This window comes from Desmodus rotundus, chromosome 1, assembly GCF_022682495.2.
Source record: "Desmodus rotundus isolate HL8 chromosome 1, HLdesRot8A.1, whole genome shotgun sequence".
Classification (NCBI taxonomy): Eukaryota; Metazoa; Chordata; class Mammalia; order Chiroptera; family Phyllostomidae; genus Desmodus; species Desmodus rotundus.
This window is the reverse complement of record NC_071387.1, coordinates 211,343,828-211,370,864: the sequence shown is the minus strand read 5'-3', so window position 1 is coordinate 211,370,864 and position 27,037 is coordinate 211,343,828. Positions and strand designations below refer to the sequence as shown.

At 55.6% G+C, this 27,037-nt stretch overlaps 1 protein-coding gene across 7 annotated transcripts; it reads left to right on the top strand.

The window, feature by feature from the left end:
* The first annotated feature begins 568 nt into the window (after positions 1 to 568).
* MIER3 (MIER family member 3) lies at positions 569 to 26,661 on the top strand. Of its 7 annotated transcripts, none has more exons than XR_008425705.1 (15): positions 1,632 to 1,678; positions 2,582 to 2,606; positions 5,536 to 5,681; positions 8,022 to 8,156; positions 8,662 to 8,733; positions 9,645 to 9,765; positions 10,706 to 10,791; positions 10,969 to 11,041; positions 12,821 to 12,972; positions 14,866 to 14,947; positions 16,375 to 16,469; positions 21,255 to 21,382; positions 21,465 to 21,607; positions 21,703 to 22,855; positions 26,643 to 26,661. XR_008425705.1 is itself a non-coding variant. In XM_053914970.2 (14 exons), exons 3-14 carry the CDS (start codon positions 5,634 to 5,636, stop codon positions 22,158 to 22,160), a joined length of 1,593 nt encoding a protein of 530 aa, XP_053770945.1. In that variant the 5' UTR covers positions 569 to 814; positions 2,582 to 2,606; positions 5,536 to 5,633; the 3' UTR covers positions 22,161 to 25,385. The 7 variants fall into 7 exon arrangements, 4 of the variants coding, with proteins under 4 accessions (XP_053770945.1, XP_053770931.1, XP_053770942.1 ...); XR_008425704.1 differs by lacking the exon at positions 26,643 to 26,661 and adding an exon at positions 24,236 to 25,385; XR_008425703.1 differs by lacking the exon at positions 26,643 to 26,661 and adding an exon at positions 23,554 to 25,385.
* Positions 26,662 to 27,037: the final 376 nt, after the last annotated feature.

Genomic DNA, 27,037 nt, shown 5'->3' with positions numbered 1-27,037 from the left:
TGGTCGCTTGCACATTTTTTTTACTTTGAAAACTCTAAACGCCTCATTGAGGACAGCATGTACAACACGAGCCAAGCCTCTGGCTTCAAAGTTCAGCTGTTTTTGAGTTGTTTGACTGGACAGAAGGTCGAAAGATATCTTTCTCAGCAGGAAAAGTGTAATTTTCCATGTCTCTATGATGTTCGGAAATGGTTGAAGTGATTTCCCCCTAAAATTTCCACAAATAAATAACTTGTACCAGTGGAGTAACGTATCATGAGGTGCCTTGGCAAAAACGTGGATAGTAACCCTCTCCCCTCCTATCCATCACCCTGCCTGTCTGCTCATCCTGGGGGTGCACCCTCGGTGGGGGGGGAGCCAGAGGTCACCCCAGGTTAAAACTCAGACCTTTCAAGTTCGGACTAAGGGCATGGAAAGCACTTCTAAAGAGACTCTGAACCTGTGGGATTACAGCCAAACCCTCACTTCCATCATGAACTAGTCCGGGTTTCAGCAACAGCTGGGAGAAGAGCCTGGTATCTGAGACCACCCAGCACCCTGTCTGTGCAGGCGGGGCCCCACCTGGCTTTCTGACTGTGCGGGCACCATCTTGCTCGTCCACGGACTTCACAGCGGACTTGCCTTTCCGTGCAGAGCTCGTTCTGGCCTCCAGTGCCGCGGTAACTGGGCTCACTGAGTTGAACTTGCAGGATTTACCTCTGGGGGCCAAGGCGTTTTTAGTATTTTTGTGTGCTTTGCTCGACATTGCTCAGTATGAAGTTGAACCTGCCAGGAGTTAGACTTGGGGCTCCCAAGAGAGAGCCGAGGGCCACAGGTACGTGCAGGACCAGGTCTGCGTGGGAAGCCTCATCCTCTCCCCTCTGCCTGCTGTCCCCCTGCCTTCAGGGCCAGCTTCCATTTTGACCGTAAACAAGTGTTTGGCCTTTGGAGAGGGAGGTGAGGGGTGGAGTTTCTGAGACTCAGTTCGGGCCTTTGATGGGTTTTCCTACTCCTGCCCCCAGGTGTCTCAGGTGTGTCCCTCTGAGTCACCACTGGACTGTCAGCTGACTGACAGCCCCCAGGATGGTCGTAGTTCCTCTCCTTCGCGCACGGTTCACATTTCACGAGGGTCTTCCTCGAGCTGTGCGAGTCGGGCCGTCACCCGATCTTTGCCCAGTTGCTGTCACGGCTCTTCGGGGCCCCGCCGCGCCGCTGCGCGCCCGGGTCGGGCTGGCGGGGCCGGGAAGGTCCAGGTGCCAGGTCGCTGCCGTGGTCCCGGGCGGAGCCTGCGCCCCCACGCCCGGGCCGGGTCTCCCGCCAGGCCACGCCGCGACTCCGTCTCCCGGGTTAAAAGGCGTCCGCGCCGCGGCCCCTGCCCGCGCCCCGCCCGAGCCCCGCGCCCGCCGCGACGTCGGGGGTCTCGGCCGCGCCCCACTGGACGGGTGTCCGTCCGACGCCCGCGCGCCCGTGCGCGCCCCGCGCGCCTCCGGCCCGGCAGGAACTTTTTTGCCGCGGGGGCGGGGGGCGAGTCGGGCCGCCGGGCGGGGGGCGCGCGGGGCGGGGGGCGCGGCGGGGGCGGGGCGCGGGCGCGGCGCGGGCGGGGGCGCGGGGCGGCGGCGGCGGCGATTGGCTGGGGCGCCATCCGGGGCCTGCTCGGCGCCGCTCGCTCGCTCGCCCTGAAGGCAGCAACATGGCGGAGGTGAGCGGGGCCCGGCGGGAGGCGGCCGAGCGGCGCCGCGTCCCCGCGTCCCCGGCCGGCCTGGGTGTCCCGGGCCTCCCGCGTCTCCCGCGGCGGCGGGCGGGCGCGGGCTGCCGGCGGGGACTAGGCCGCGGCGGGCGGGCGGAGGCGGTGGGCGGCGATCCCCGGGCCGGGGACGGCGCGGAGCAGGGGCCGCGGGCGGACGCGGAGCCCGGGCGCTGCCTGCGGGCGGACTGCGGGGCGGCGGCGGGGCCGCGACGCTGCCCGCGGGAGGAGTGGCTCGCGGCGGCGGGGTCCCGGCTGCGGGCGCGGAAGGGAGCGGAGGGCGGGATGCGGGAGTCCGAGGTGCGGGGCTGGCGGACACCCTGCGCGATGCACTCCGGGGCCCTCGGCGGCCCTGTCCCCTGCAGGCTGCCGGCCGCGTCCCCGGGGACCGGCGAGCCGGGGTTGGGAGGGGTGGCGGGGAGGCCGGGGACAGGACCCCCGGCAGGGACCAGCGTCTCCGCACTCTGCACCGAGGATGCTCCTGCTCCCGCTCCTGTTTGGGGAGACCGTCTGGTTGCGCTCCGATCTGAGCTCGGCCGGGACAGGGGTCCCGGGCGTGGGGTGCGCAGGTGCCGGGGGACGAAGACAGAACCGGGGAGCCGGGGGGTTCGGGGACCTGAGATGCGGGTTGGCGCGGGGGTTGCGGACCCGTGCTCTGGTTGTAACTCGCTGAGCGCCCAGGCCGGCAGCACCCGCCTGTTAGACTCGGGTCCGCGCCGGGGGCTCGGGAGCGGCCGGGAGGGCCGGGGGCGAGCGCGGCTGGAGCGGAGGGTGGGTCTCCTTCGCGCTGGGGCGGGCTGCCTCCCCGCCTGCCGTCCGTGCTGCTCCGCTAACCGGACGCTCTCTCCTCTCTCCTAGGCTTCTTTCGGGAGTTCCAGCCCAGGTGTGTCCTGTTTTCTCACCCCTTCTGTGGGTCCCCGGGGTGATGGGGCTCAGATCAGCCGCTGACGGTTTTCCCACAAAAGATTGTCCTCCAGGCCTTCCTTCATCGTTTGTTTTTAGGAGTTTCAGTGCCCATTTTGGTAATTAAGTTGTTGTGATCAGCCCAGAATAACAGAACTTTTTGGCAACACGATTGAATCATCATAATCATGTTTTCCATTTTCATGCCTCTATACTATTCTCCTTCTCTTTCCTTGCCCGTTGAAAAAATACCATGTTACAAAGCTGATAACAGACAACTGCTCTTTAAATTCTAACACATCGTGTTCTTTTTTCCAAGCGGGAGACAGTTAACGTGAAACCACCTTCCCACAACTTCGGAAGTTTAGTGTCGATGTTACTTTTGACTCTATTTGTTAGAATGCCTGGGCCGCTGTTGATGATTAAGCACGACGCCCATCCTCCCTGATTGTGTCTCGTACAATTTTCATAGTTGAGAAGTGTCTACAGATTGTGTTAAAATTGAAATTTGAGAGTTAGGCAAAACTGCCTCAATCAAAAGAAACACAGGAATTCCGAGTTTGGCAAGAGAAGCAGTGACAGCATCTGAGGTGAGCCAGCTGCGGGGCACCGTCCGGCACACTGTTTCTTAGCCTTTTGTGGCCACAAAACCCTGTGGGGATGTGATGAGGCCTGGGGACTCACCCAGAACTCCGCTCATTGGCACCTTGCCACCCTTCGGAGTTTGGGGACCCCTGAAGCCATGCCTGGTGAGGGCCTGGCCTGTGCTGCCCAAAACGTGAGGGTTACTTTGTTTCCGTCTCTCACTGGTCCAGCCTACTCTTGGCTGCCGCTTCCCCCTCTGGGTCTGCAGGCCGACTCTCTCTGACCCAGCACAGCTCCCTGGTTGACACTGGAGGACTTGGGGGACTGGCTGCACAGAGGTGCCTGGTTCGCGGGGGCGGGGGTGCCCAGGCCCTGCGCGCAGCGCCACCCCCACAGATAGCTGTGGGCCGGGTCCACTTTTGAGGTCTCGTTTAGTCCTCACTTAGGGTGTTGTGAAGTAGCTAACACTGTGGACAAGAAATGTGTGGTTGTTTAAAAATAACTGCATACATCTTCGCATTCAAAAATCGCTTTAGGACGTTTCTGTAATTTTGGGACGAACATTTTTTTGTTGTAACTGGTTTCAGGAAAAGAACTCTTCTGTGCACGATGGGGGTTCCATCTCGCACCAGTGCGGTTCGGACGCTGCCGTCTGAGCGACAGGCAAAGTCATGGTGTGGTGTGGTGGTTAAACACATTCATAACCTGTTTTCAATCGATTAGTCGATTTTAAAGAGAGTTTTAGAGCTAGCAGAGACTCTCGAGGCCTCGTAATCCAGCCCTGTGTGTTTTACAGACGAGAAGCTGGACCGAGGCCCGGGGAGCTGAAATGACTTTGCCTCGGGTCCCAGAAAGCCAGGGACAAAGCCAGGAGTAGACCCCCGGGCCCCTCGCTTCTGGCTGTCATCGAACACCTTCCGCTTCAGTAGGGGGCCTGCGGGGGGAGCCCGGTGGCTTGGGGGCCACGAGAGGGCGAGGCTGTGCTGGCGAGCCGCCCTGACACAGAGGGGTCCAGGAATGCCTCAAAAAATTTTGTAAGGGTGGATGTTCTGCTTTTCAGCTATAGAATATTTCTTCTTTAAACCCACCTATACTTTCACAGGTTTTAAAATGAGCAGATAATATTTTCAACATTAAATTAAGGCGATGTAAACCTCCTAAAGAATGAAGTCCCATAGAAATTATATATATATATATTTTTTTTCAGAGCAAACAATCAGAGTTATCCAAACTCAGAACTGAAAGCATTGAACCACATACATCTGTGGGTTTTTTCCATAGTGAAAAACCTTAGGTCTAGACTGGTATTTTATTAATGATCTCACACTGTCCTTAAGTGTTTGAAAGTTCAAAATATTAAATAGCTTTACTAAAAAGAGCTCAAACTTTTTACGATGAATATGCATCTGTCCACTTCTCCCTTCATTCACCTCAGGATTCTGACACTTATTTCCTTCCCAGCTCTGAGAGTCACTGGTCTAATTGAATTAGATTCTGGAGCAAAGCACATGGAGAAAGTCCCATTTTTCATCATTTGATTTCGTTCTCTTGGGATTATGGATGTTATTTATTTCTCCACTTTGTTTTCAGAGTCTCTTGTAACTTCATATTTGTCATTAAAATGTGGTACAATCACACAGGCAAGTGTGAAGTGACCAAAGCAACTTGCAACGGGCCACACCCCCCAAAACCTACAGTTTTCTGTATTCCCTTCACGTAGACTTCAGGGTTTTGTTTTTTTAAGTAATCCAGAGAAAAGCATGTTCAGTGTGACGCCCGTTGGTTCACGCCTTGGAACCTGAAAGGCTGCTACAGACCTGGTTGCTGTGTAGCTGCTTCACAGAAACTTGTGTTGGTTCAAAACCAGATTTCTGTTGTATTTTGCAGCTTTAATTGAGGTTTGGAGTTTGAGTAACATTTATATTCTCTTCTCCCAAAGTGTTTAGCCTTAGTGTGTAACAGATTCTTCTGGAATCTTTGATCCATTGGTTTTCTACAAATGTATTAAACTAACCTCATAAGCAAGCTTGAGTTTCGAGCGCTCAGAACTCACTTTGCTGCTGTGATAAGTCTCGTTCTTACGGACTGGAGCCCTTCCGGAAGTATTGTCGAAAGCCGCCGCCTGCTGCTTCTGCTGGGTTAGAGGTCTTCTGAGACCCGCGAGGTCTCCGTGGGCTCCGTCCAGCCTGTGGGGTGCACAGCGAGCGCGCTCGGGGAAAGCTTACACGCGAGCAGCAGGGGGCGCTGGCGGAAGACGCAGGCGCGTTCCCCTGTGCGCAGCCAGTGGGGACCTGCAGTGCCACTGAGCTCGTTTCCTCCCGCAGGGTCTCTGTCCTCTGAGGACCATGACTTTGACCCCGCCACGGAGACTCTGGTACAGGGCTACGATGAAGACGGGGCTCTGGAGGAGGAGGAGGTGGTGATGGACGGGGGCAAGGACTTCAGCTCGGAGATCGAAGACTTGGAGAAGGTACAGGGCGTGACGTTAGCTTCCAGCAAAGGCTTTTGAAATTCTGTTGTAAATATTTTCCACTCTGCTGGTTTTGATCTAACTTTTACAGAATGTCACTGATTTTCTCATTATTTGGGAGGATAGCCTAATCAGTACATTTTAACTTAATTTTTAAAGATTACTTTTTGTTGCCCTAACTTGTAAGTGTCCGCCCGCACAGTGCAGGAGGCACACCTGATGACAGAGGGACTGTGGCGACTGCGTCCCGGGTGGGCCCAGACTTGGTCCCGAGCCACCACCCAGCACCCCTGCGCCAGCCCAGGCTGCCGCCTGAGGGCCAGGCTGGAGCTATCGGCGGGGGAGGCAGGGAGGCGGCTTCTCCTGCAGGTTACTTGCAGTCTCGCAGACGAGACTGCTCTGAGAAAGAGGAAAGGTTTTACTCTATTTTAAAATGGAAGTCAGTAGCATCCAATTTTTCTCCCCCACCCCTGGCGTCTTTGTAAAAGTTGGCGGGAGTAAGTGTTTTGATTTGATTTTCAAATCAAAGTCAAAGTAAATTCAAACGAACTGGGTTTGAAACTCGTGTCTGTCCCAGGACTGCAAGGAGAGGCCTGCGCGGGGCGCCTTGAGAAAGTGTTGGGTTATACTTCCCCATGCGTCGACCTCGTTTGCACACTTGTGATCAGCCCAGAACCAGAACCTCTCAGGGATACAACTGAATAGTCATCTTTGCGGTTGTCATGCCTCTTCCCTCGAAGACGACAAAGCACACTGTCACAGCCATAGTCTCCTGTTGGCCCTGCCCGGCGGGTGGGCTGCTGCACACAGGACAGGAGGCAGGGGCTCTGGGCTCCGACCCCAGGCTCACTCTGCGGGGCCTGGAGTTTTCCAAATGGAGTCATTTGCCGGCAGATTAACCCGGTGCAGTTGCAGGTAGATTTAATCATTTGAAAAGTGCGTGTGTCTCCTGTAAAAGCCGAGCGCATCTGAGAGTGCAGAGTAAAGCGCAGGCAAAGTTGTGAGGCAACATTCGGGGAGAAAAGTCTTGCTTCATTAAGGGGTGACAGTAAAATACCAACTGTGGATGGGAAAGGTGCCCGAGAGTCTTGAGCCCTTCTCCAGCTTTGTTCTGGCAGCTCCTTCCTGCCTCCGAGGGGCTGGTGGGGGGGGGGGGACCCAGAGCACCTGGGGCCTGGAGCGCAGCAGGCAGTAGCCCTGCGCCCGCCGGGAGCAGTCTGACCACGCCCCTGAGATCCAGGAGCTGGCGCTGAGGGTGGGACAGGTGGGCGCACAGGTTTTAGTGTGGTGTGCTGAGAAGCACGAGAGCCATCAGCAGCGTGCGCTCCGGGGGCTCTGTGGACGTCGTCTTAGAGGGGGCGTTGCTCCTTGTGGGGTGCAGAGTCAGGACACTGCTGGGGTGCAGTGTGCAAGTCCCAGGGGTGCCCAGGAGCACGCCTGCCGCCCCCATGCTTGTAAAGGCAGGAGGTGGCAGCCTCGTCACAACGTGACGTGGAAGGTCGCATCAGCACGCTGGGCTGCTCTTGGGCTGCGCGGGTAGCTGTTTGTCATAAACCAGTGGGGACTGGACGCTTCATGCCGTGTGTTAGCTCAGCGACCGCCTGAGGGTGCACGGCCTGGTGCAGGTTTTCACGGTCTGGCAGAATTCTGTTGTTCTTCTTTTAGAGATGATGGTAAGAGCTGCTTTGATCTGTGTTTAGTGAGTGTTAAGAGGACATTGGGGAAGATTTAGAGAAGTAGTCAAGAGCCAAGAGTGCCTCACTCACCTTTGCACATGAACACCAAGGCCCCATTCCAGCGACTTCCGCGTTGTTTAGCGACACTGGTCCTCAAAGCCTCAGTCCTCTCATCCGTCGTAAGGCAGCGGAGGTCGTGCAGCCTCCGGTTGACAGCTTAGGAAAATAACGGCAAAACAGAGGTGCGGCAGCAGGAAACGACAGGGTGATTGTCTTTGAACATCAACAGTGAATGTCACTGGTGTTAGTGACTGTTCAGCAGAGGGTTCCGCTCAGGTGTCTTCTAGTGAATGTGCAGGATGAATAAGCCCGGTGGTAAACTGCTCATCGCTAGGAAGTGAGCTGAAAATCACACGAAGTTACTGGTTGATTGGAAACGTTTTCGAAGCAAACCTAAGGGAGGCGAGCCTGGGAAAGGGAGACCAGGAGATTCGTGGTTGGGCGGCTGGACCTGTGTTAACAGCGGCTCTCGGGGCTCCAGCCTGGCGTTCGGCAGGGGCACGGAAAGGAAGCTGAAGCGTGGCCCTGCCGTGACGCTCCCGTGCGAGCGTGGGCTCTGCACTGTGTGTGCCATGCCACGCTCACATGTGCCCGGCCCCTGCAGGAGGGAAGCATGCCGCTGGAGGACCTGCTGGCCTTCTACGGCTGCGAGCCTGCGCTGCCTGCCGCCGCGGACTCCAGCGCAGACAGCTCCCCGAGTGGCCTTGCAGACGAGCTGCCGGACATGACCCTGGACAAAGTGAGTACGGGCGTTGGAAAGAGGGATTCCGGTGGCTGTTTTTGTCAGCGTTCTCCGTAAATAAAAGGGTGTAACAGTTCTGAAACGTGAACTTCTCCATCCGTCGCTCTTCCCACCCTGGTGACTCACTAGAGCGTTGTTCGGCTTTGGCCTCCCCGCTTCAGCAGTGGGCGTAGCTTCCTAGCGTTCTGCATGTTTGAGGGCTCTCCCACGGCGCTCCGTCTTTCCCGTGCAGACACGTTTTGCCTCGACGTAGGTTTTGCCCTAACCCCTTTTGACCCTGTGAACACCTGGATGCGCTGGTCAGTGGCCCCCCCGGGAGCCTTCAAACGGAGCTGGCTCAGGTGGGGCGGGCTGGAGACAGGTTCTGGGCCTGGGGCCCTGCGAGGGTCAGCGGCTGCGGTAGCCGGGGCCTCAGGGGCCCGTCGCCGACAGGCTGCTCGTGGGAAGGGGGAGGCCTGGTCCCTGCTGAGGAGCATTCACACCGCGCTGTCTCTGCTAACAGATCCCCGGGGAGCCTCCCTCGCCTTTCCGATCTCAGGCAGGGAGAGGAACCCACATCTTGGAACCTCTTCCTGTGAGTCACATTCCCGCTTCTCAGTCGAATGTCGTGTGAATGGGCCGCAGAGCTGGCGACCATGGCCGCTCGGCAGGCAGTGCGCGCCGGCCGGTTCCCGGCGCAGGGCAGCTGCCACCTGCACAGCCTCCTGTGTGGGCCTGTCTCCGCTGAGGGACATCGCTGCTAGTCAGGGCTGCTCGCTAGTGGGCTTCCACGTGGTGGGAAGGGTGGGCTTGCCAGGCGTTTTGGTTTTGTTTCACAGTCGTCCCTCAGTATCTGTGGGGGCGGGGGGAGGGTTGGCCCCAGGACCCCCGGGAACACAGTATTCGAGGGGCTCAAGTCCCTGCCGTGGGATGGCGAGCACGGCCGCCCACGTGCGGAGGTCACCCCCAGGTGGCTCCAGCCCCTGACACCGCAGTGCTGCGAGCGGCGGCGCGGCGCCGTTGCGGAGAAGCCTGGGTGTCAGGGCGGACCGCCGCCGCGGGCCGGCTGCCGAGGACACGCCAGCAGCAGTGGGCGCTTCCCCCAATAGTTTAGATCCACAGTTGGCTGAAGTGTGGATGCGAAACCCTCAGGTACTGAGGGCTGGCTTTGTTCTGGCAGAAAGTGAGCTGAGCTGTTAGCCACTTCGTAAGATGATTTTTGTCACAAAGTCGCTGAAAGTCAGCCTGCAGATTCAGATAAGCTCTTTGCATATCCACAAATTAAGCGAGTTGTTGTAAATGTGTAATAGTATAGTTACTGAGTGTAATCATGTCTTAAATGTTGTTAAGTATTTACGTGAAGTAAGTTATAGAACTTCAAGTTCTTTCAGAACTAAAGGAGCTTCAACTAGTTCTCAGTCACAACACCACAGTGGTGGCTGTGAGTGACGCCCTTCCAAGCTGACGGGCCGGCTTCTAACCCCTGCACTGCACCCCTCCCCACAGGAGGAGATAGCCAAAGACCTCCTTTCCGGGGACGACGAGGAGACGCAGTCCTCCGCCGACGACCTGACCCCGTCCGTGACCTCCCACGAGGCGTCCGACTTCTTCCCGCGGCCGCTGCGATGTAAGGCGCGGCCCTCGCGCGGCCGCACTATTGCGCGCCCACCAGAGTGATCACAGACGGTCAGAGTAGTCTCAGCTTTTACTTAATTGAAACAAAATGCTATTACCATCTGAGTAGGAATACACGCCTTTTTACTGGGATCGAGGTCAACTGGTTCCGTGTTGGGAAGTCGACCGCTTGCATAGTTTTGCGTGGCCGCTTGTTTTCCAGGAGTCACCTGCTCCTGTGATAATCGGTCCTAGTTCAACCGTGAAATTTCAAAGACTTTTTCTGGACTAATGTTGAAAGGCCCCTACTCTCCTGCGCTTAAAAACTATCAGTTGCTCAAAATGTATTTTTTGGTTTTAGTGATTTATTTTATCATTTCTTTCCTTTTAGTTCTTGGTCTCATCCCTTAATACATATTAGCAATATTTAGAAGGTCTTTGCACGGAAATAATTTCTCATGTGTGACTTGTTTCGCAGGCATTTTTGTGGTATAACTGTTCAGTTCCCTAGTGCAAACACACACACACACACACACTTGTGCACAGAGACTTAGTGTGCGGCCCAGGCTGATGAGCAGAACTGGGCCTCGGTGCCTGGTCTCCCTTTTCAGGGGGGCCCTCGTGGTCTGCCTTGCGCCTCCCCGGACTCCCGGACTGAGCGCCGAACGATTGTGAGGACCCCTCCAGAGGTGTCCAGTGTGCGGCCCGCACAAAATCGCCCGTTTACCTAAAGCATGAGGATTTGCTGTGACTGCATGTCGCCCTGCAGACACCGTCTCCGTGTTGTCTGTGTCTCGAGTGATGTTGGAGGTGTGGGGGCCCCGTGAGAGGGCCAGCGTGTTCTCTCTGGTCTCATTTAGTCAGCAGTTCTAGTAAATGCCAGGCACTGGGGACTCTGTGTGCTGCAGAAATGGGCGGTAACACCTTTTGAAGTTGAGTCTCCTTCTTCCAAGCGAACACTACCTGTGACGGGGACAAGGAGTCAGAGGTGGAGGGCATCGAAGCAGACGGCGGTGACTCACCTGAAGATTTGAGGAAGGTAAGCTGAGTGATCACTGAAACTTAGTGACCATTTGGACTAAAGTATTAAGGTGGCTTTTTAAGTAATTTAAGAAATTTTGTTAGCGAAATTCTGCAGTAACTGATTTATGAGTTGGCAATCTTTCCAGTATTTGTTTTTATCGTGACTTGTTTCCGCGTCTGCATCTCCCTGCAGGAAATCATGATCGGCCTGCAGTACCAGGCAGAGATCCCCCCTTACCTTGGAGAGTATGCTGGGGAGGAGAGAGGTAAGGGGGCATCGGTTTCCATGGTGGGCCAGGCTGCCTCTTAATACGTTTATATTGTGCCTGATGCTGACCCGGCCTTGGCAGTAGACAGAGACTGGGAGTCAGGAAGGGGTGGCCTGGCCCAGGAGCCTGCACCCCCCGCCCCTCGGCCTGCACCCTGCTCCAGCAGAATGGGGTGCGGTCGTGCCCCTGGAGGTAACGGGGACGCTAGGATGTGATCCTCTTGGGCAGAAAACTCTTGAATGGAAAAGAGGCCACGGGAAGCCTCCTGCCCAGTCCTGGAAGAGGGCTCTGCTCTCGGTTGCACACCCCACTTAAGTGTGACTGGTTTCCCCTCACGTGGCTGGCAGACCCCCGCTCCAGCTGGTTCTGAAAATGGAGGGGGTGGGGTGAGGACTAGAAACATAGCCCTCCCTTCTCAGGTGAGCTGGGACAGGCGGGTTTAGCCTCATGGGTTTGGCCTCGCCCCTGATGAGGGGTGGCAGCACAGCACGCCCCAAGTCCTCCTTCCCTTCTGCTGGGTCAGGCCATCCCCACTGGAGGGCAGGGGGCCAGGTGCCCTGGCTCAGCCGCCTGGGTCCTGGCAGCGCCGTCTCCCTGAGCTGCTTACAGAGCTCTGGGGGCAGCCGTTCCGGGAAGCACATGGTGGCCGGTCGTCTTCAGATGCCCAGCCTCTCCGTGCCACGCCCCCCCCCCCCCCCAACAGTGCCACACACACCTGTTAGTCTCTAGAGCACGTCTGGTGGAGGGCCCATGCCCTCAGTGCTGCACACAGTCGGGGGAAGGCGTGCCTGCTCTGTCCTCTGAGGGAGCAAACCCTGACTGTTTTACTTGTGTCAGTTTTGACCAACGAGCAGAGAAACTGGTTCCAGAAACTTCACTGCAGGCACTTCCTGTCAAAACCTTCCTGCTGGCTGGGAGCGGTGGTGCCGCTGTCCCCAGCTGCGAACCTGACGCACTCACCATGGCCCCTGGTGCACAGGCGGCTCCCCGGCGGTTATGTTGTCGGCTCTGTCCAGTGCTCGTCACACACCGGAGGCGCAGGTTGCCCCGGGAGCGATGGGAGGGACGCTGGGGCATCGGCACCGCTCTCCGGGGCGGGTGGGAGCTTCCCGGAGACAGCGCTGCGGGCTGCACCCAACGTGCTCCTGGCGCGGTGACGGCCAGCCCGTTGGTGCGCCAGCCTCTCAGAGAGAGTGGGGCATTGACTTCTCTTACTCTTTCTCGTTCTTGATTAATCTGCCTCCTGCAAATAAAAACTCAACTTTGGGGAGGAAGTCGGTAAAGGAAAAATAGGCCTTTCTTAGGTATGCCGTTATTGGCAGGTGTTTTAGTTTTTATTTATTTTTGTTTGTCAATTTTTAACTTTTAGACATTCGTAGAGCCATTTTAGGAGTTCAGAAGAAAGTCCCATTGAGGTTGCTAAAGAAGTCACATAGGTGGCTCCTGCCTCTCGTTAGGAGGTGGTGAGACACCACTGTGGGCTTCACATCACAGGTTCCTGGGCACAGAGAACAGAGGGCCTTCTGATCGAACCCTCAGAGGTGACGGGGACGATCCTTCCCAAGAGGATCATTTTGGAATTCAACCACCAAAAGAGCCGCCTGCTTTAGCCGCTGGAATATTTGGTCCTTAAAGTTAAACACTGTTGTAAAGCTTTGCTGAGGAAAGGTGTAGCACGCCCGCAGGCTGCTGGTGTCCACACCATGAGTCCCAGGTTGCTTGCCAGGGACGGGCCGTCTGCAGCTCTGTGAAGGCTCACTGCTCCTGTGTCCCCAGGGCCCGGCCAGGAGGACCAGCTGCTCTGGCGCCCCGGCGCGGTTCTGGAGAGCAGAGTGGCGGAGTACCTTGTGGAGGCCTCGCTGAGGACCGGGGGCGAGAAGGCGGCAGACCGGGGCTCAGTGGGCGCGCTCACGCGGGACAACGAACAGGTGGGCTCGCCGCCGTCTGCACGGTGGCCGGTGTCTCATTTTCTTCATGGTTTCACTTTATTGTTGCTTTTGGACATTTCTTTTTCTGGTAGGTTTTTAAAACTTGGAAAATACTGGTTTAGAAAAAGTCCCGAGACTCTACGTTACGTCTTTTCTTCTGGTCTTTTTTTTTCTGTACACACCCTGCTGTAGATACTATCTTACACTCTTTAATCCCTGAATCTTGCCTTTCTTCGCCATTGAGAATTCTTCAGTACTTCGTTCTTGATGACCGTCTGTCCCGTTCTGTACTTGTAATACCGCTTCTTCGAACATTCTCTCTGGGACCTGCAGGTTTTTGATAAAGGTCTTGGGCTGTTCTTGAACTCCCTCTCCTGGTTGTGTGGTGTGGGGGTGGGAGCAGGGTGTTGCTTATGAAGGACTTTTTAAATAGCTCCTGTTTTGCCCCCGACATCTTCGTGTCTCTCCTGCGCCTGGGCACGGGTGCTGGCAGCCTAGGTGAGCCTTGACGAATGGGGACCTGGAGGCAGGTGGCTCCAGCCTGTTCATGCAGAGAAGTCACGCTGCTGACCCATGGGGTGTCACCGGCTGCCCGGGGGCAGGGGTCCTGCGGGCTCGGTGCTGCCGTTTCATGCCAGCCGCACATTAACATGGAAGAGCTGGCGCCTTCGGTGCGAGCCCTCACCCGTTAGGGCGCCGTCTCTGGCCCCCGTGGGTCTGCCTCAGGTGTTTCTGGTTGAACTCGACCGCACCTGGTGGCGTAGTGCCCTCATGCCCCTGAGTGTATGCGTGTGCCTGGCGCTGCCCCGGACAGGGCTCTGTCTCGCCGTCGTCGGGTGTTAGGGACCCAGAGGGGTGTCAGCCGTTTCTAAGCGTTTTCCCGAGCTGCCGAAGCCCCCAACACAGAGACTTCCGGTTGCTCCTCTCGGGTGTTCTGGTCCTGCAGTCAGTCTCTTCATCCCATCCTGCCGCTGCTCCACCTCCTGCTCCTGCTCCGTGTCCGCAGCGCGAGCCCCAGTCTGTGGTGCTTCTCCCGAGGGCACTGCCTTCCTGGGCGGGCACGCGAGCCCCGGGCCCACAGTGGCTACTGCTGGGGCCGTCGGGGAGGAGCCATCTGCTCACAGCCACAGTGGTTTTGCTCTTTTAAGACTGGAAATGGGAGCTAATTTATCGGGTGCTTTTTTAGCAGCGGTTGAGGTTGTTCTTTAATGATTGTTCATGTATTGATTATTAACCTGTTGGTATTAATACGTCAGTACGTTAAATTAACACATTAAATTAGTATAGGGTGACCAGTGTTGAGCCAGCCTTGCCTGTCTTGAAACTTACTTGGGACGGTGGGTTATAACCTAACTTTCCGTTGATTTCTGTCTACTTCTATTCAGTATATTCATAATTTCAAACAGACTCGACGGGAAGAAACCCTAATTAAAAAACAGACCCTTCATGGGGATGGAAGTGACCGAGGCCATGGCAGACCCGGTCACTCCAGCACCCGCACTTCCAGCCCAGGCTGCTGCGGCTCTCTGCCATTAACTCTGTGAGGCAGGAAGCAGGTTCTGGAGAGGGCACTGCGGTTCTGGGCTTTCGCAGAGGGGGACGATGGTGCGGAATAGCGGAGTCCCTCAGCTCAGAAGATCCTGCAGTGAGAAGTCGGGGACAACGCCGGGGTCCTTCCGAGCAGTGGGTGGGAGTGAGCACTGCGCTAGCGGGGCACCGGGCCGTCAGCAGACTGAACGTCCCGGCACGTGCGTTCCCGGGGGTCCTGAAGTCGGAGGGCATTTCAGCCAGTAGTTGCCAGGGCTTCCAGATGTGCCTGGCTGGTTGGTTTTTAATGCTGTTAAGTATGAACTGGTGGTTATTTTTATTGACTAGTTGCTCCCTCTCTCTTAGGCGTTATATGAGCTTCTCAAGTGTAACCACGACGTCAAGGAAGCCATCGAGAGGTACTGCTGCAGCGGAAAGGCGTCTCAAGGTGAGGAGCCCCGGACCAGGGGGAGACAGCGGGGTGGCCGCGAGGGGCCGGACCGGGAAGTGCGGTGGGGGACCAGCGCGCCCGGCAGCACTTCCTCACGGCCCTTGTCCGTCTGCAGAGCGCCTGGCCCTTCTCCCTTGCCCTCTGTTCTTAGACCAGAGACCGTTCCAGTAGAATTAGCCCTGTCACCTCCGCTTTCTGGAAGAACTAGTTACAGAATAGAGCAGACCCCAAGGACAACAGCATACCCAAAGTAATTAGAAAGAACAATTTTATGATATCATTGGGGAAAAAAAAGTTGTTGTTTTGGGAGGGGGATGGAAGGAAATGGAAGGAGAATAAAGACTTAAAAAGAAATGTGTAGTTAGTACGTGCCATTGAATTTATTGCAAGAAGTGTATTTTTAGTAATTACGTAACAACAGTGTTACAACGCTTAGGTTTTGTTTTGTGTGTGTTGAAGAGAATGGTTCGCTTTAATTTCAGTGTTTTCCTCATTACAGAAATGGGCTACGTGTCCCATGGCTTTCATTAAGTGTGTGCAGAGTGAAATGATACTTGGTAATGTTACAGAAATGGCCTGGAAGATACAGAAGCTGGAAATAGTACATTGAAACTGTAGGCTGGGATAGTCTGTTGAAATGTTTTCTTGTAAAAGTTGCTTCTTTGAGAAAACATTATTGTAAGCTCTCGTAACTGCCAAAAGCTAAGCTACCGGTTTCCTCCCTAGTTCACACTGTCCTTCCCCTATCTCGTGGGCCCCCCTGCACTGCCGTGGGGGCCGCCCCCACGTCCCTCAATGCTCACTGCCTGCCCCTCTGCCTCGGGAGCAGGGGCACTGGGGCGCCCCAGCCCTGCCGCGCCGGGCTCAGCGAGCCTGTGCTCCCGAGGGTGCCGGTCCTCCCTGTGTCCCTCGTGTCCTCAGAGCCCAGCGCTGTGGGCACTGACCTCAGATGGCACGTGCTGGCTGTGGTCTCTGTGCAAAGGACTCACGGTTTGGGTGTAAGGCCCAAATAAAGCTGCTATTTTTGAGTAAAAAACCTGTTATTTTAATTTACAAGTACACACACACGTATATATACACATACATAAATACACACACACACTTGTATATGTATGCATGCTTACAGTGTTAAAAAGAAAGCCCAGAACAGCAATGAGCATAAATTACAGAAAAACATTAAATTCTTGTCCCACCATGCAGGAAAGAAACCCCAGTGTCTATTTTGGTGTGGTGGGCTCTCTGATAGGATCCGTAGTGTTCATACTTCTGGTAGTTCTAACAGAAACCCCAGCATACAGAGCGCGTGTGTGTTTGTGAGCGAGAGACAGTGTTCGTGGCCTTTTGTGTGGCAGACACTGAAAGTAAGTCACAGATTCGTGGGAAAGTGTGGTGAGGCCAGGAATTTTGTTTTGGAATTTCCGCAGAGGGAATGACCGCGTGGACGGAAGAGGAGTGCCGCAGCTTCGAGCACGCACTCATGCTGTTCGGAAAGGATTTTTATCTCATACAGAAGAACAAGGTAAGTCCGGCAGGTCCGTGCAGAGAGGTTGCTTAGTGATCACCGTGGACACCAGGAACTACTGTCCAGATCACCTGGGTGGAGAACTCCCGACCCTTCCCTGCCGGGAGCGCAGCTTCCCTTTCCCTTGCGCCAGCTGCCTTGGCTTCCGTGTCTTTCTGAACCGTTTGGGGGCATGTGGCCCCAGCAGTGTTGTTCTTCTTCTGCACGACCTGCAGTTGCTGCGACACGCTGGCTCCCGGAACGGCTGAAAGCGTTCCAGCGACACGGAGTGCTGGGGGGGGGGGGGGGCGGGCAGCAGGAGCCTCGCTGCCGGGGACTGAGGGGGACCGCACTCCGGGGTATTGACCCCAAGGAGTTGACAACCCGGGGCCACACGGAAACTTTGACACAGATGTTCATAGCAGTTTCATTCGTGATTGGCCACACTGGTGAGCAGTGAAGAGGTCCTTTGAGCTGAGCGGATAACCGTGGTCTGTCCACGTGATGGACTGTTAGGCCTCTCTGAAAAGAGACCAGCCGTCCATCCACAAAACGCCAGGGAGGGCCCGTGAATGCATCTTGCTCGGCCGCGGGGTCCCTGTGACTCCAGTCACCGTGCAACCCTGGAAAAGGGCAGAACTGGAGACGGTGACAAGGTTGCTGGTTCCGGGTGACAGTGGGAGGGAAGTGGCGCACCGAGCATTTCAGGTTGGTGAGGGCGTTGGGTGGGTGCACGTCCCTCTGCCTCCACCCACACCCACGGGACGCCCAGCGAGGGGCCCCCACGCGGACGGGGCTCTGGGTACCGAGGCCGTCGTGCAGGTCCGGGGTCGTCGCGGGAGGGCCTCTGGCTGGGGGGCACTTGCTGTGCTTCCTGCTCAAGTCTGTTGGGAGCCCGGAGCCCCTCTGACAGCGCACATTTGGGAAGAGTTCTGTGTCCTTGGAGTTCGCTGTGCTTATTGCTAGTCTCCCTTCGTCCTGGAGAAGCAGGGGCCTGGAGCATTTTGGCAGGTAGGCCCATAGTTTATGCTTTTCCTTTTGAATTAGGAGGCTTTATGTTTTGGAGCAGTTTTCAGTTTAGAGAAAAACTGATCAGACAGCACATGGAGTTCCTGTATGTCGGCCCTGCCGGACCCACACGGCCTCCGCTGGCACCAGTGTCTGCGTTGGTGCCCGACGACTGTGGCTCAGTGGGTCGGGTGTTGTCCCACAACCGAAAGCTCGCCCGTTTGCTTCCCGCTCAGGGCACATGCCTGGGTTGTGGGTTCGGCCCCTGGTCGGGGTGTGAACAGCAGGTAACCAACCAGTCGATGTTTCTCCCTCATGTTGCTGTTTCTCTGCTTCTCTTCCCTTCTCTAACATTAAAAAATTTTAAAATCTTAAGTCTCAGGTTAGTGTGGTACATTGATGATGGTTAATGAACCAATACTGATAATAGATCTTTGTCAACTGAAGTCTCTGGTTGACCATAGGCCCGCTCTGTGCTGCCCAGCCCATGGGTGTGGACGGAGGCCCGAGCCGTGTGCCCAGCCCTGTCTCACAGCGAAGTGCCACTGCCCTGAGCCCCTCCTGCTCTGCCCGCTGGCCCCGCCCCACAGTCCGGGAAGGCAGGGGTCTTGCCCCTCCTCCATGCTTTTCCCTTTTCTAGAATGGTGTGTAGGTGGAATCAGACGGTGTGACGCCTTCTCGGACGGGGCTCTTTCCCTCAGCAGTGTGTGTGCAAGGCTTCTGCGGGCCCTTCGGTGGTCTGACAGCTCGTCTTCCTTCTCACGCTTTTCATCCCTCCAGTGGGTGTGCCCGCTTGTCAGTCTGCTCACCTCTTAGAGGGCGTCTCGGTGACTTGCAGGTGTGGACAGTGAGGAAGGAAGGGCAGGTGCTGCAGCCGACTGTGCGGGCTGTGTGCAGGGTTGTCTGTGGGCAGAAGCTCCCTCCTCTGGGTGAGCGCCGTGGCTATGATGCTGGCTCACAGGCTGGGAAGCTGCCCACCCGCCTTCCCAGGCGGCTCGCTGTGCAGGTCCCCACTGGCCCCGCCCTGCCAGCGTGTGGTGTCTTGGTTCCAGGTCGCTGCGCCCAGCAGGTGTGCAGCAGTGTCTCGGCTTGATTTGCGTTTCCCTGACGGCACGACAGGGAGCGTCTTCGCCTGTGCTTCCTGCCGTCCGATGCGGTCTTCAGCCCACTTCTCAGTCCGGTGGGGTTTTCCCCTCACTGGGGAGTTGCAGGATCTCTGTGTGTTTTGGACAGTGGTGCTGCAGCAGACACGTGTGGTGGAGACACAGGGCCCAGCAGGAGTGAGGCCTGCTTGAGTGTGGTGGGCGGGGTGATAATGTGATCGATGGTTTTAACTTGAACATGTCAGCTAAAATGGCACATAGGTGCTTGAGCGGGGTGTAGTTATGTTACAGAATGACCTGCTTATGGATTTTATAATAAAACGATTTTGTCCTTGGCTGGTGTGGCTCCGTGGACTGAGCGCTGGCCTACAAACCAAAGGGTCGACAGTTCGATTCCCAGTCAGGGCACATGCCTGGGTTGTGGGCCAGGTCCCCAGTAGGGGGCACACAAGAGGCAACCACACATTGATGTTTCTCTCCCTCTCTTTCTCCTTCCTTTCCCCTCTCTAAAAATAAATAAATAAAATATTAAAAAGATTTTGTCATAAAAAAGAGGTATTGTTTGCACCAGACCCTGTGTTTTCCCCCAGTCTGTGGCTCTTTTCATTCTTTCAACGGTGTCTTTGCCAAGTAGAAGTTTTTAGTTTTAACGAAGTCTGACTGGATTTTCTTCCTCACGGCGTGCACTGAGTCACATCTGAACAGCCGTGGCCGCACACAGGCCCCCCAGGGTTCCCCCACGCTGTCTTCTAGGAGGGCTAGAGGTAGCCTCTTGCAGTCAGGCCTCCGGTCCATGCGTTCTGAGTTGCTCTTTCTGGACGGCGGCAGGTCTGTGCTGAGATTCTTTTTTTTGCATCTGGGTGTCCAGTTGTCCAGCACTGTTTGTTAAAAGACTGCCTCCCTTCATTGCTTTCCTGGTCTCGAGTGTCAGGAGGCTGTGCGTGTGTGGGCTAACTCCGGGGCTCTCGGCTCTGTCCCGTTGACCTAGCCTGTGTCGGTGCGCCTGTGCATCCGTTTCTCCTGGACACCACACCCTTGCAGCTTCGTCCATCGTCTGGAAGTCGAGAATGTCCGTCCTCCAACTGTGTCCTTCTTCCATATTGTGTTGGGAATTATGGGTGTTTTTTGGCCTTCCACATAAACCTATAAATTAGTTTGTCGGTATTTAATAACTAACTTGCTGGGGCTTGCTCAGGATTGCACTAAGTCTGTCGGTCGAGTTTAGAAGGACGGACATTCCAACAGTGATGAATCTTCCTAGCCGTGAGAGCACTGTCTCTGCCTCCGCTTAGACCGTTGATTTCTCGGTCAGAGCTCGGCGGTCTGTCCCGCGTAGATCGTGCATGTTAGAGTCACACACCTGTGTGTTTCGTTTTCGTGGGTGCTGATGTGAATGGCGGTGTGATTGTCACTTCAGATGTCGGCTGTTCATGCTGGTGTACAGGAAGCGGCTGAGGTTTGCGTGTCCGCCGTGTGTTCGGTGACCTTGCTACAACCCTCTCTTAGTGCCCGGTGTTTGTGGCGACTCTGGGATGTCCTGTGTGGTCCATTGTGTCGTCTGTGAGCAGACGGTTTCGTATCTTCTTCTCTGTCTGTGTCTTCTGTTTATTTTTCTTACTGAATTCGCTGGACTTTCCAATGTGATGTCAAATAGTTTCATGGTTTTTGTAGGAAAACTTAATGGTTTCTCAGAGATGAGATGACGTGTTTAATTTAGTGAATAGATAAGAGATTTTAAAGGAATCTGGGTTGCCCCCAAAAGATCAGTTTTGCAATGACTTATGCAGTAAGTCTTGTCACTTACTGGACACAGTTGGAAGCACTTAGAAATCTATTTGTGAATAAGACAGGGATGGTGTCTGTCCCCAAGAAGCCTGTACTCTCTGCAGAGACTTACAGTCAGTGATGTTTATTGAAAGCTGTACTTGGTCTTTTGGTGTAAAAGGCCTGCCCCTGTACCATTCCCTTCTACGGCGTTATGCTCACCAGTCAGGGCAGAGCTACTGGGACGCCCGACGGGGGGGCCCCCCGCCGAGCAGTGGAGAAAGTGACTGTCGGATGGCGACGCGGCCTTTGGTCTGGGTGCCTGGGCTCTCCCTGGGGCTGAGTGGAGGTGGATGATGCACGGCCAGGACACTGCGGCTCCAGCGTTGCCCCTGTCGTTCTCTCTGCACTCTGTGGGTGCCGGGAGCCAGGCGCATGCTGGTGGGAAGCCACCTTCCAGACCAGAAGTTGTCCTGCCTTCCAGGGGCAGTAGGGTGCTGACCCCTTTTCCCAGGGGACCCCAGGTCACCTTTGGATCAGCAGCCTGTGTTCCCGGGAAGGCTGCCTGCACCGAATTTTAGGAGTGGGCGGGTTCCAGCGGAGCCCGCCTCAGACAGAGCCCTCGGCGATAGGGAGGACCCTGCGGCGGTCGGGGCCCCGGGAGAGGCCAGTGGGGGCAGGTGAGGGGTGCCCGAGTGTTAGGGTCTCTGTGAGGGTGCGAGGTGATGTCTAGACACACGTTTACTTTATAAGCAAACGCATTGTGGCTTAAATAAACAAACAGGGCTTTTGAAGGTAACTCCATAAAATGCTCGGAATGCCGTAACTCTGAGAGCGGCAGGGGGATTGAAGTTGCAGGGTTGTAAAAACGGTCAGTCGTAAAGGGACGCATTGGGTCTGTCTGCAGAAGCACCGCTTGTTTTGGTAGGTGAAGACGCGGACAGTGGCCGAGTGCGTGGCGTTCTACTACATGTGGAAGAAGTCTGAGCGCTACGATTACTTCGCCCAGCAGACCAGGTTCGGGAAGAAGCGGTACAACCACCACCCCGGCGTCACGTAAGTGCCGCGGGCTGGGCTCCGGGGCCTCCTCGCTTTCGCCAGCACGTGTGCGGTCCCAAAGTCACGGGTGTGTTTCCAGGGACTACATGGATCGCCTGGTGGATGAGACGGAAGCTCTGGGCGGGGCAGTCAGCTCTCCGGCCTTAACCGCCAGCCGCGCTGAGCAGGTGCCCGAGCCGCCACTGAACATCCTCAGCTCCTTCACCGCCGGGGACCTGACGGGTAAGGCAGGCGCGTGGTGTGCGGCGGCCCGGGCTAGGCCAGCCCCCTGCTGCAGGGTGGGCCTTGGGCTCAGAGTGCTTTCCTCTCCCCTCCAGCTCTAGCGGGCGGCGAGGCGCCCAGCTGCGGCCCCACGGATGGGAACTGCCTGGACGACGGTTTCCCGGCACTGGGCAGCGCGCCCCGCGCACAGGCCAACCATGTGCCGGTGGGCACCGAGGAGCTGCTCTCCCTGCCCAGCAGCGGGGAGGGCGACTGCTTTAACTTATTTGAGACGGGGTTTTACCCCTCGGAGCTCAACCCCACGAACATGTGCAGCGAGGAGTCAGAAAGGCCTGCCAAGAGGTTGAAGATGGGCCTTGCTGTCCCCGAGCCTTTTATGAATGAGGTTTCTGTCAATAACTTGGGTGTAGACTTTGAAAATCACACGCACCACATTGCCAGTGCCAAGATGGCCGTGGCCGTGGCCGACTTCGGCAGCCTGGCCGCCGGCGAGACCAACGGCTTCATCAGCGCCCACGGCCTGCACCAGCACGCGGCCCTGCACTCCGAGTGAGCGGGGGCGCCGGGGACCGCGAGGACAGGTCAGGTGTGCGTAGTCTTTCACTGGAAGTGTGAACACCTTCACTATGACATCAGTGATGTCAGTATGTATAAGAACTATGTCTTGATTTATCAAGAATATTTCCCTGTTTCAGTCCATGGATGTGGGATGGACTGTGACCAGCAGAGTCGGGATGAAGACTGAACTCTGTGGTGCAGCTTTAAGCTCCGCCTCGCCTCCCAGCTCCTTCCCCCTCCCCTCCTCCGGCCCCTCTCCTCCCCGAGGTGAAACCTGCGGACCGGACGGGCCACCAGCCCGAACCAGCACGGTGTCCGAGCCGAGCCGAGCCGAGCGGAGCGGCGCCTCTGCGTGTCGGCCCCCTTTGCCGCAACGGATGCAGCGGGATCACAGTGTTTACAGGGACTGGTCCTGGGCCCTGCTAAATGTAGCATTTTTTGGTTTTCTTACTTAAATAAAAGCAGGGGTAGGTTTCTTTAAACTGCACAAACATGCAAGGATTTTTACACGGAAGCTTCTCTCACGTCTCTCAGCTGGAGTGCTCGGCTCACAGAGCAGCGAGGGCCCGGACCCTGGGTCGGCGCTTGACTGGGCTGCCTTCCGCAGAGCTGCCGCTCGCTGCTGCCGCGGGAGTTTTGTGTGACCTCGTTTATCGGCTGCAGATTTGGCGTTTGACGGTGTGGATCCAGGTGGGGTTTTGTCCACCATTGTCGAGGTTGTAACTGAAAGTCGTACCGGCTGTTGGTAGTTCAGTCCCTCCGGGGCAGCCGGCCCCGCGGGGGACGGGGGGTGGGGGTGCTTGGCCCGGGGTCTATGGGCGGGATGCCTCTGACGTGTCGGGAGTGCTGCAGTTCCTGAGGGGCTCCTGGGTCTCAGGCGTCATGCGGGAGAACCTTGAGGTAAGTGCAGGCGTTTTGTTTAGCTGGAACAGTTGGTGAGAAAAACGTGTTACGCTCTGAAATGCACGCGTCTCCCCCTCGTGTCACTTCTGTCGCCAACATGGCGAGCGTGCGCCGTGGTCAGAGCCTGGGGGGTCTTGCTCTGAGGGCCCGCCTCCTTCAGTTACAAGGTGAAGTCCAGCCACGCGTGGTGCAGCGTTCGGACGCAGTAAGCTTTGCTTTTATGCTTCGGTGAAAATAGAATTTCCTTCTCTTAAATTTGTGCCACTTTAATTAGAATGTTCAGTTCCTGCCGGTGGTTTTGCTTTCCAGAGAGCTTCCGTGTCCGGCTGCACTGCCGGGCTCTGTCAGCGGCTGTGGCTTCAAGGCCGTGCTGACGGGCAGGGGCCCATGGTGGCCGTGGCGGCGGGCGGGCATCTGTTACACAGACTGTGAACCGCAGCGGCGCCCTTCGTGGGGGTGATGTGTGTGCTCGTTTTTCTTTGCAGCATCTTAACGAAGATGGTTTTGAAGTGTTTACGCAGTTCAGCACGTTTACCGTAAAATCTAGTTCAGCGCAGTGGACACCCGCGGGTGAAGGAGTCACCCGACGTCAGTCTGGCTGAGACACCAGAGCCAGCGCTCCTGTGCACGCGGCGCCTCCTGCGGAGGGCGCCCCCCACGCTGTCCGCTCCCGGGGCGGGGGGCTGTGCTCCACGTGGGCCTCACCTCTTCCGTTAAAAATCAGTGAGGCTTCTGTAGTGCAGAAAGGTGCGGCCGTGATCTCCCACGGCTCCACCGTCGGCTTCCACTCTGCGTTCACAGTGGCTGCTCTGTGGGAAGCTGCTCCCGCAGGGCGCGGCCCCGGAGCTGCCACGGGACGGCTTTGGTGCGTCTGCTTCTCTGAGGTCTTGGTACAAGATGGAAACGGTGTTTCTTAGCTAAAGTTTTGATTGTCAACAAGTTGAATGGACACTTTTGTTATTTGAAAAAAGGTTTTTGACCAAATCCAGAAAATGATATGAGAGAAAAATAAATTCCAGCTACTTTCGTAGATGTTTAAATACCGGTCTGGTTCAGCCTCTTAGAGAGTGCTGGCTGGCTGGGGACGTTTACTTTTAATTCCTTGTCAAAATGAGGCAATAATTTGCAAGATTTTTGTATATATGTAAATTCTTCCTATCTTTTTAGAGCCGACTATTTTCTGGCTGCTTCTGCCACGTGTGAGGCCACCTCTGTGCATGCTCGATGTGACACACGCAAACTGCCACTTGACTCCACCCGTGTAAAATAGCTATTTATTGAGTTTCCTTTGGAAGTTGGGTTTACTGTTTTTCCGCCTCCCCATTTAAGCGTCTTAACACAGAATTTGTTACTGTTTATTAGAAGAATTGCGTCTGAGAGCACGAAAATAACCGATTTGCAGTCATATGAAGAAGTAGTAATGCCTTTATTATCGAGGGTTAAGCACAATTCTTATAACAAACTGTGATAAATTCATTTGGGCTTGTTGGTGGTTTTTTTGCTGCATTATTTTCACATGAACAAACCAAAAATCCACGATGAGCAGTTGCAGAATCGGCCGCGTGTCTTCGGCGCACGGAGCCGCGGAGGGGCGGGGCCGGGGCCGGGGCGTAGCAACACCCCGCTCTGCGGGAGGCTCGCCGGCTCTCCACGCGGGCTTCCTCCACGGTCCCGTCCCCTCTTGTCACGGCCAGCTGCTGGATCTACTTGAAGGATGTACAATACTCTTTAAACAGTACGAGAGTGTATGCAATTAGGTCAAAGCATTGTGCAATTGATTCCTGTAATTCGTAAAACTGAGGGGCACAAACACTCGAGAACGTCCGCTCTGACGGAGCCCGGTGATTCTGTTTAACTTAACCAAAGTCTCTAGTGAATCCTTCAGCTTTGAATGTGAGCTAATGAGGAGACCTGACCACCAAGGAGATTGTTTGCCCCGTTTCAAAGCACATTGTCTACAAGTGGAAATGGAAATAATTTATGAGAATATTGACATGACTATGTTTTTTAAAAAGTTCTTAATTTTTTCACTAAAAGGAGGAAACTATTAGTTTTATTATTAAATATGGCAGATACTAAAATTCTTCTTAGGTAAAGACAGTGATTGCAATGGTCCCCGTTGGAAATGAGCGCCCTGTGAGTGTGAGGCCAGTTAGTGACAATCAGAACAAGTTTCATATCAGACGTTCCAGAGGAGGCTGCTCTTGCTGCATTGGTTTTACTGTCTGTACATAAACACCGTTCTTTTGAGCATTACTTTGTATTTGTTGTACTTTAATACCTGTACAGCGCCAGAAATAAAAACCTGGGACTCTTTCTTTTCTTGGTTTGTGTGAATATTTGCCACATTTTGATCTAATGACTCGTAAGCTGTGCCCGCAGGGCGGTATTTACTGCAGAATTGGCTTTGGTGAATACGATACTTGAGAGGTAAGTAACCAAGTTGGTAGACGAATGTTCCCTGTAAACTTCCTTCTGTGACATTGCCGTGTGCATCCCACAGCGAGGCCCGAGCTGGCTGTCGGTTCAATTCAGGAAGCACGTGGCGGACGTCTCCCGTCTCCCAGGCTGTCGCAGGTGGCGGTGTCTCTTAGGAAAGCGTGATATCCAGAACCTGATCACGTTACTATTTGACAGTGTGTTTATGGCAACGTAGTCTTCTTTACAATAGCCACCGTTCCGTAGACTCTGAAAATGCCCCCCCAAGTCTTCGTCTTTCAAACTGAAGTTCTTCTGGCGTAGCCTCACAAGTCTGTGCCCGCAGTTCACTCGCTCGGACCAGCGCGCGCTCTGCAGCTCACTTGTACGTGGTCTGGCCGGAGTGCGCCCGGTTCAGGGTGTGCGTCGTGTGTGCGTCAGACGAGCAGGGGGGGAGGAGCACCAGACCCAACTCCTCTGCTTCGGTTCCTTGTCCGCAACCACGTTGCTCCTTGTGCAGACACCCAGGAGCCCGGAGGTGCGTGCAGGGCTCTGGGGGTACCTTCAGCGGGTTGAGGGGGTACTTCTGGAGGCAGCCGGATGCCGGTGAGAGCTGCATAGGGCTCAGGCTTCCCCAGGAAGGAGCAGAGTGACCGGGTGATGTCTGGACCTTGCTCATTCAGGCCTGCTGCTCCACCAACTTCGCCAAGGCCTGGTGGCACCTGTAAATGGGACGTTTTCATTATACACAGTTAATTAAACTGGTCCCTGGGACAGGGCATAGTTCATACCATCCAGGCAAGTGCCCCATCCCTCCACTCCATTTCTGTGTCTGTTGGGGTCCTCAGGGCACTGAATTCAAGTCCTAGGCAGGAATGCGTACGTCTTTCTGGGTGGGACTTGCCGGCCAACACTGGAGAGAGGCGCGGCTGGCCGTGCTGCTTGGCCCTGATGGGCCTGGTGGTGCAGACGGGGAGAAAGCAAGACGGCCTCCAGCCGTTCACTGGTGGAGGAGTCGCGAGCATTTCACGAGAACAGCGGCCGTGCGAGCGGCCGTTTATAATCTAAAAATTAGTTCTAATGAAACAAAGATGTGATTCTGCTTTTAAAAATAATTCTCTTAGTCCTCACCCGAGAATATGCTTACTGATTTTAGGGAGAAGAAGCAAAGAGAAAACCACTGAGGTGAGCGCAAAACATCACTCCGGTGCCTGCCGCACACGCCCCAGCGGGGGACTGAGCCCGCAACCTTCCGGTGTAGGGACGACCCCGCACCCAAGTGAACCACCGGCTCGGGCACAGGTGTAATCTTTTTTAAGTGCCTGGAAGGTCACGTTCTCAGTACAGAGTCGTTGCCCTGCGCGAGCTTTTTACGCCCGTGAGCGTCTTCCGAAGAGCAGGACCTGCATTCTAGTCTCTGACACTCGCAGTGCCTCTCAAGGGGTGGGGAGTTCTTCAGTAAGTGTTCGATGACACACTATCACCCTTAAGCTGATGGTGGCTTTTCCCTACTTTTTTTAAATAAAACTTTTAAAAGTTAATAGTATAAAG